Source organism: Atta cephalotes (genome assembly GCF_000143395.1).
Source record: "Atta cephalotes unplaced genomic scaffold scaffold00022, whole genome shotgun sequence".
Classification (NCBI taxonomy): Eukaryota; Metazoa; Arthropoda; class Insecta; order Hymenoptera; family Formicidae; genus Atta; species Atta cephalotes.
In genome coordinates this window covers 3254357-3263003 of record NW_012130086.1, presented here as the reverse complement: position 1 = coordinate 3263003, position 8647 = coordinate 3254357, and the positions used below count along the sequence as shown (strand labels likewise).

Below are 8647 nucleotides of genomic sequence, written 5' to 3'. Positions count from 1 at the left end.
CCATTATTTTTTCCATTCAATTTCATGCAAAAATAATGTATTTCTTTTTTACTACACCTAATATATATATGTGTGTGTGTGTGTGTGTGTGTGTGAAAGTACATAACAATATACTTAAGATAACATGTGTATTTATTTAAAATTAAATAGTTTTACTTAAATAGAACAATATTTGCACCAAAAATGTCCTTTTAAGAAAATATGTTCTTTTTATTTAAAAAAATTTTTTTCTTAATATAAATATATTTATATATTATACATATATTATGTGTTTACAAAATAAATTTGTCTCTTTTTTAAATGTGAAAACATCATTCTTTCATTATCTACATCTTTACTATGATAGTATTAAATTCATATTTGTTTGTTACTGCATAGAATACATGACAGTAAAATAAGATACTGAAGCTTTTATTAGCTGCAATTATATAAACATTCTTTTATTGCATCCATGTGTAAACTGATAGACATTGATAAAATATTGTATATATTCTGAGATATTGTATAAAATATTACCATGGCGAAACCTTCCAAAGATGCATCAAATACTCCACCGATACTTAAAGTTAATTTCTTTGATCTTCTTTGCAGTAGGAATAGTATCATTCTTTGCATATGTAATGAGGTTCTGTACCATTGAACATTGTACCTATGGAGTGAAATATATATATATATTATAGGTCGCTATTTTTAAATAGGAATGTTTTATTAATTATTTTCAAGTTATATGTTATCGATATAAAATACATTAAATACATTATTTAATATAAAATACATCAATGTTTCTGACATATACAAGTCTGGAAATAATCGCCAAATATTTCATGGGCAGATAAAGCGGACTAAACTAAGTCGAAAAGTTCTCTACCATTTTGTAAGTTTCCCCAATAATTAACGAGATATTAATCCTTAAAGATAGCCGAATACTACTGTGTATACGCCTACCGATCGCTTGGCACACGAGCCGAGAGGAGCGGGGGGATAACCTGGCAAGCGCATCATTCGAGTTACGGAGGCTTGCGGCGATGTGCGCGGCATGGGGCGCTTGCCAGCCAATCCCCAACTCCCAAGGCTCGCGCGTCAAGCGATCGGTAGGCATATACATTTCGCAGGCCGGGCGAGCGCGCGTATTCGGCTATCTTTAAGGATTAATAAACTCATTAACTATTGGGGAAATTTAGAGGACTTTTCGACTCAATTTAGTCCGCTCTATCTGCCTATGAAATATTTGGCGATTATTTCCAGACATCCTGTATATACATCTATTGTTTATTCAGGAAAAACCTGAAAAAATGTTCATACAGTTTCTCTTATAAAAATGTTTTTCTTACGCAGTGTCGAATATGTGAGTGTTATGTTCAATTATATTCTGCCCTATATTATTGGCAATAAATACATAGAAAGTGATTATTGACACACACATCAATGGACTTATAAATTCAAAGAAATTATTTTTAGATAATGCTATCTGAAAGAGCTGAAAAAAATATTTTAAATGATCAGTTATTTTAACGTAATACTGTTTACCATTTTAATATTTTTACTATCATTCCATAAATACACAAATTTTCTTCATTTGTAAAATTAAGATGATAAATACTTTATACACAAACAATGCAAATTGTTATAAAGCTCGCGTTTACATTTTAAACCCAAGTATAAATACATCCAATTTTTATATAAAATTATGATTGTTGTTCTAAAATTACGTAGATTTTTATTAATAATGCTTATTAAAATTTCGGCATAGTTTCGATTCATTAAAAGTAGTAGTTTGTATAAATTATATTGTTATGTCTGGCCCGTACCGTGTCGATGCCCGTGCTGTGTCGTTTCCGAGCGAATCGAGGAAAGTGATTGTTATTATGACTAAACACGAATTAAGCTTAATAATTAAGATCTCTTCGCGTTGCTTGAAATCCTCAAGAATTTTTACATTTAAAAGTACGTAAATATAAATTCAGATGTTGAAAAAAGAGAAAACGAAGGTGTTGAGTCCAAATGAGTAAGCGAACAGACATTCTGATTAGAATTTAAGCGTGCCACATACGCTCCGATTTACTTGTGCAAGTCATTTGAGTAAGCATATAAAATGAATTTTCGTATTTGCTCAAGTCATTTGTGCAAGCCAAAATAAATGTGCAATTCTTTTCTGGCATACACATTCAAAAAAAAATTCACACAAGTGCTTTATACAAGCAGACTTGACAAGTTTATTTGGACGTGTGTGACCTAAGGGAAGCGGTCAAAATACATCCGTAGCAATGGCTCAAACACAAAATCTATGGGCAACATCTGTTTGACTGTTCGTCGTCTTAGCGTGCTCTTCAATCTTTGTATTGCTGATGATTTAAGGATGTACTGGCGCTAACGTTCTAATACTGATAATAACTCGAAAATTTAATAAATTGATTCTATTTTATTATCTGAAGATCTATGTAAGTCCTGAAGTCGATTCTCTATTTAGTTTACGAGTTATCCAATTTAATTTTGCATAAGTTCTTGTAAAATACTCCTGATGGAAATAAAGCACTAAAAGCGTTGAAATCTGTATTAGTTGATCCATTTTAATATAATTTATATAAATTAATTGATAGATTTTAGAGATTTTCAGCGATTTCAGTAATTTATTTCCACCGAGCAGCAGCATATTTCCATTTATATCAATAAAATTATAAAAAAAGCAATATTCTAAAATTTTGTGAATAAATAAAATATTGAGCAACGTTTCTAAAAAGAAAATTCATATCGATTTACTAATTTATCATCAAGATATTAATGATAATATTAATGATAATAAAGCAAAATTTCGAATAAGGACACAACATACTTCGCCTGCTTAAAATATGTCAATAGTACGAAAATTAATTTACATATCTTTTTGATTTTTAAGTACCATGTGATGTCTGATATACTTTAAATGTTAGTAATATGTAGCATGTCTTTCGTTTCTTACAGTTGATTTCAAGGAAAATTCACGTCCAAAAGTTTTACCGACAGAAATACAAATATATTCATTTATAATACCAAATATCACATTAATTGACATTATTTAGATTCTATATACGATACGGCGCATATTTTAATTTATAAAATATAGAATTTCATCAATTTCAAATTTAAATAATTTTTGTCTGGGACTATATAGCCAGAACATCCTTAACTTCAACTCGATTTGCTCGAAAATGGCACGATATCGGCACGCGCGGACATAACATTTGTACCTGCAACACTAGGTTTTGTGAGAGATTACCTGTTTGTTTATTCTTTATGTTATTATTCTTGTTAAAACATCTAGACGCATCTAGTTCTACATTCATCATTTGTGATTTATTGTCTTTTATTGTGAAGATTTATAACTTTTATTTTTGTCATTTGTGTAATATATGTGAAATCATTAAAAACACGTAATTTTGATACAACTCTCATTATTATACATACACGAAATTGAAAACTTACTTGAAACAAATTCAGGCTTATGCAAACAACACAACAGGCGGTTAATAAAAATGACGTTTTTTCGAATATAAATAAAAAGTTGTTTGATAATCTTAAAAAAAAAGAAATATCATTAATTAAATGTATTGTACGAATATTATTAATGTAAATACTATATATATTATTAATGTAAATATTATTATTAATGTAAATACAAACTTCATAGCTTGACGATGAATATCTATGGCACAAATTAAGCCCTCGGTCATCAAACTATTATTTTTTAACGCAATATTTTGCCGATGAATTTCGACATTTATTGCATGCTCAATACGATAACTGAATAAATGTTTGCATTGTAATTATGTAACAACTTTTTAAATAACAATTTTTCAGTAAACCGAACTTTTATAAGAACTTTTTTTAATTTATATAGATATAATAAATTTTGTATAATAGTATGAATTATTAAATTGTTATAGAAAATGTTCATTTATGTGCATGTCTGTTCCTACCTAGCAATTTTAAATATTCCACAGATATATTGAAAATATGTAATGAGCACTGCACCTGTTCCTACAATTATAATCAACATGATACAAAATATTGCGTACACATACAACAGAATCAAATAGAAATATTTTTTTTATTAATAAAGTATACCACCATAATGAAACATTGTGGTTCAGATGCATTTATCGGTACATTACTGTCAGCTATGTACAAAAAATGAGTTACAATACAAGTCGGCATTACACAAACAATAATTGCTAAAATGCATAAAAGTATCATTTAAATTCCTAATGTGTAACGTTATATTATGATGTACTTTTTTAATACAAAATAGTATTAAAATTTAAAAATTAATGACCATTTTTCTATTTTCGATTTATAAACATATTTTCTATTTATCGCAAATATTATAATATTTATCGCATATTTATGATTTATAATTAGTGTTTTAATAGATTTATATAATAACTCATATAAATATTCATATATGAAAGCATATAACACTAAAATCGCTTTCTCTTTCTCGACTTGATTTCTTGTATATTAAATTAAATATATATTGAATTAGGCAAAAGTCCTTTCACAAGCTTGTAAAAAGACTTTTCCTCAATATCTTCGTTAAAAATAATCAAAATTTAAATTTAGAAAAAGAGTTTTAAAGCTTGAAATCTCTACTTTTGTTATTACTATATTTTTTGTTAATTTATGTGAATTTTGTAATTTTTACATATTGAAAATGAGCTGAAAAAAATTAAAAATTTCCTTTTCACTTTTAAGTCTATAGCGTGCCCAAAAAATTTACGCAAATTTTCTACTATGTATCATAAAAGCTTGAAACTTTTCCTATAAAATTGGGTTTTAAAAATATTCCTATGATTTTTTGTTTATCATTTATTCGTGGATTAAATAAAAAGGAACAGTAAAAAGATCTGATTTTATTGCTCATAACATCGTTAAAAATCTTATCGCAATTAAAAATATAGATTCTTAAAGTTGAAACATTGCTCTATCAAGTAATATAATTTGCCAGTTTAAAAAAAAATAGAATATATGGATCGCTAAAAAAGTCTTTTTGCCAACTTGTAAAAGGACTTTTTCCCTAATCCAATATTTACTGGCGGAAATCAATAAATATTGTCTCACCCATAAACACAACTGTATAACGTTTCGCAATACGATGATATTTTTTTATAATATTAATTTCGTTTTCATCTTTTAAATTATTAAATATATAATATAAAGGGTCCATCATATCATTTTTAATCTGTTATTGGATTTCAGTATAATCTTTGTTCACATTAAAAATATTTTTTGCTATATGATAGATTATCTCATTTTATGGATACTTTATAAATCATCAACTTACACTTTTAATTTTAAGATGAGATACATAGTACTTTACTGTGAATATTATACAGAAAAATACACTAGCCAGCGTCTTGGTAAGAAAATTCGAAGTATATTTTAACATTATTAATGGTGTCAACTGCAAGTAAATAATGTTTACACAATTTCACAATTTTTTGTGATTAAAAATAATAATATAATATATTAATTCTTAAAAAAAACATATGTAATGTTGCTTGTATATTCGCGTATAATATCGTGTCGTGCAGTAATATGACATGCGTCTTTTCTTATCATTGTATTAAAATTTTGATACACAGCACTTACTAACTATACTGTCTACACTGATATGTAATGATAATACAATACGTGAATATACATTAACACGTTTATAATTTGTACTTATAGACTGTTTTTTAAGATTGTCTATAGATCGTTATAATCAAAGTTGAGAAGTAACGCGTTACTTGTAATGCTGTTATTTTTTCGTTATTTTTTTTCGGTAATGATTATTACTTTTTTCTGTTTGCGATGGTAACGGTAACGATTCAGTCCTTTTATCGTTATTTTAATTTTTATTGGATGGCCATATGGAATTATATCTCGATATTACTGAAAGATGTTTCGCTTTTTTCCTTGAAAATACATTTTTAGTTATCCAAATTGTATCATCGTTATAATAAATAATCAAAATACTTAAAATTTTTTTTAATGTTTGCATAAATATATATTTGCAATTTAACATTTTTTTGCAATTTTTTTGTATAATAAAGGATTATATAATAAAGGATTAATATATTATATTATTATTTATAATAATCCTTTATTATATATAATACAAATAATATAAAATGTTTATTTTCTCATTTTTATTTCTTAACAAATATTTTATATTTTATATTTTAGACTGCATTCTATGAGAATTGAAAATTGAAATTTGTATTTACATTACATATATATATACTACAGATTTTCAGTACTGCAAATGAATCTTGAAATATATTCTTAATAATGGCTTAATTAATGTCTAAAAACAATATTTAGTAACTAAGAGATTTATCAAAAAAATAAATTCTGCACCAATTACTACATACATTTGATTATCTAATAATATTTTAATAATAAAGGGAAACTGATAATGTGAAAAAAAATGCATTTTCTAATGTGTTCCATCTGATTCAATTAGTCCCGAGACCGGAGTAAGGTGACTAATGTTATAAAGTAATTTGACTAATAAAAATAATTAAAATGAAAATTAATGTTTTAAGTTTATCTTTGGCTACATATTAATAAAACTTTCATAAAAATATATTTTAAACACAATACATTCGCTTTGCAGAACAATGTGCTTCCTTTTGCTAAATTCGTTCGTTTTGTGCAAAAACACATCGAATGAGTCTAGTTTTATCGAGATTAGATACGAGGGAAATAAACTTATAACATTTATCATTGAGGTAAATCTCTTTAAAGAAATGAAATATTGGTAAGTATTATATATAAGAGTCACATGAACTGCGTGCGGATCATTCGAATGCCCCCGCGTATCATTTTATCCTTGTTTGTTCACCCAATGTTAAACAAGGATAAGATGATACATGGAGACACACTCGTGTAATGTTTCCGAACGCAATCTAAATGAGTCACACCCTCATGCTGTGGTTAACCTACTATCTCCCATCCGTTCCTTTTTTAAAAACATTAACAATATACAATAACAAAGACAAACAAAAAAAATTTGTTGGACTTTATTAAGTATAAAAATTGTACTATCTAAACAGAAATCAAATATCTCAAACAATCATATATGATTGTAAAACAAAAACTTTAAGAATAAAAATATTTATATTATATTTATATTATAACTAGGTGTACGATTTTTAAAAATTGTAGCTCAACTTCCATCGTATAGATGTGTGTCGCAACGAGATGTTACAGCAGATTGAGCAGCAATCATTGCTGCGTGTTTAGACTTACGTTACGCGTGTCTCGCATGTTTTGTTTTTTAACCTCGATTATTCTAATATTTACACCTATAGTCCACTGATCATGATCTCCCCTATGGGATTCTCCCTCCTCCCAATGATTTTAACTTTGATATATGTAGTCAAAGTAACGAAAAAGTAACGATTCATCATTTTTTTAAGTAATAGTAACGATTTTAAAATAAATTTAAAAAACATTTTAAAATAAATAACTAATAAACAACGAATTATTTTTAACAAAAAGTAACTGTAATTAAAGCATTATTTTTTTAAGATAACGTTTCCAACTCTGGTTATAATATTATAAATCAATCAGAATGTCAACGTCTTAATATGTTACATAATATCAACGTCTTAAAATGATTTTGAAATAAGAATGAATTATAAATATCGACCTTTATCTACATTAAGAGATTTATTACTCTTCCTTAATGAATGGTACATTTGCTTTAATCTTTCTGCCAATGAATAATTTTTCACCTTTTTACACCGTGTTTTACAAGATTTTCGCTAAAAGTGAAAATGAAATAAAGTCTGTGCAAAACTGTTTCTTGCTTAAGGGATAAAATTTTTGAAGCGCAAATCGAAATACAATATAAAATTTTTTTTATTTAAAACTTAATATGTGAATATTCGTATGTCCTCATGCATTGACATAAAAGTTAATTGCTTTGTACAATACAGTGAGAGTCACTATCATTGTGGAAATCTTGATAATTATTAAATAGATTATTCCATCAATACACAAAATAAAATCCATTAGAAGATAATAAATTTTTTGAGAGATTTTATGAAATTTATGATTTTTCAATTTTTTTAATGGTGCACAATACAATTTGTATGTATACATCATACTAAATTTCTTTCGATGTGTTTGTTATAAAAATATTTGTTTGTTATAAATCTTATATTGTCTTATATTGTCAAATCTAATTGCAATTAAGAAAAAGTATATAATTTATAATATTTATATATATAATTATTATATATATATAATATAATATTAATAATATAATATTATATATATTAATTATATATATAAATATCATTTTATATGCAATTTTACATATTCTTTTGAAAACGAAACAATATTGTTTTGTCAATCGTTTTATCTTATTTCTGCTACATACAATATTAAAACTATTCTATATCCTTTCTTGCTTACATAATGACAAGGGAGTTTCCTCCCATTTCCCATCTGCCAAGGGACATTCGACTTTCCACGCGAAGCGGCTTTCAGTTTACTTGGTCCCTTAGTAAGGTGACTTTTCTCCTCTTGTCAAGAGGAGAGGTGAAGTGAAAATTACTTCGCGTGGAAAGTTATATTTCTTTCTCATACTTTTCTCCCTATCTAAAATTATCTGACT

General features: G+C 26.6%; 2 protein-coding genes across 2 annotated transcripts in view; both read right to left on the bottom strand.

Moving 5' to 3' along the window:
- The window catches only part of LOC105619727, a 20260-nt gene extending 19155 nt beyond the window's left edge, over positions 1 to 1105 (bottom strand). The window contains exons 1-2 of the mRNA XM_012201246.1: positions 987 to 1105; positions 517 to 649 (exon numbers count right to left, since the gene is read on the bottom strand). Coding sequence (XP_012056636.1) covers positions 517 to 649; positions 987 to 1105 — 252 coding nt within the window. The remainder of the gene's footprint in view (positions 1 to 516; positions 650 to 986) is intronic.
- A 2199-nt stretch (positions 1106 to 3304) lies between these two features.
- Positions 3305 to 4033, bottom strand: LOC105619726. The gene is made up of 4 exons (XM_012201245.1): positions 3954 to 4033; positions 3658 to 3777; positions 3442 to 3550; positions 3305 to 3310 (listed from the first exon to the last, which is right to left on the bottom strand). Exons 1-4 carry the CDS (start codon positions 4031 to 4033, stop codon positions 3305 to 3307), a joined length of 315 nt encoding a protein of 104 aa, XP_012056635.1.
- Between the last annotated feature and the right edge of the window lie 4614 nt (positions 4034 to 8647).

What these genes read in the sequence shown, in the direction of transcription:
- LOC105619726 (XM_012201245.1), bottom strand. Translation starts at nt 4,033, where the DNA reads ATGTTGATTATAATTGTAGGAACAGGTGCAGTGCTCATTACATATTTT. An exon ending in GGAATATTTAAAATTGCTAG is followed by an intron (nt 3,778 to 3,953) that starts GTAGGAACAGAC and finishes ACATTTATTCAG; the next exon opens with TTATCGTATTGAGCATGCAA. An exon ending in ATTCATCGTCAAGCTATGAA is followed by an intron (nt 3,551 to 3,657) that starts GTTTGTATTTAC and finishes TTTTTTTTTAAG; the next exon opens with ATTATCAAACAACTTTTTAT.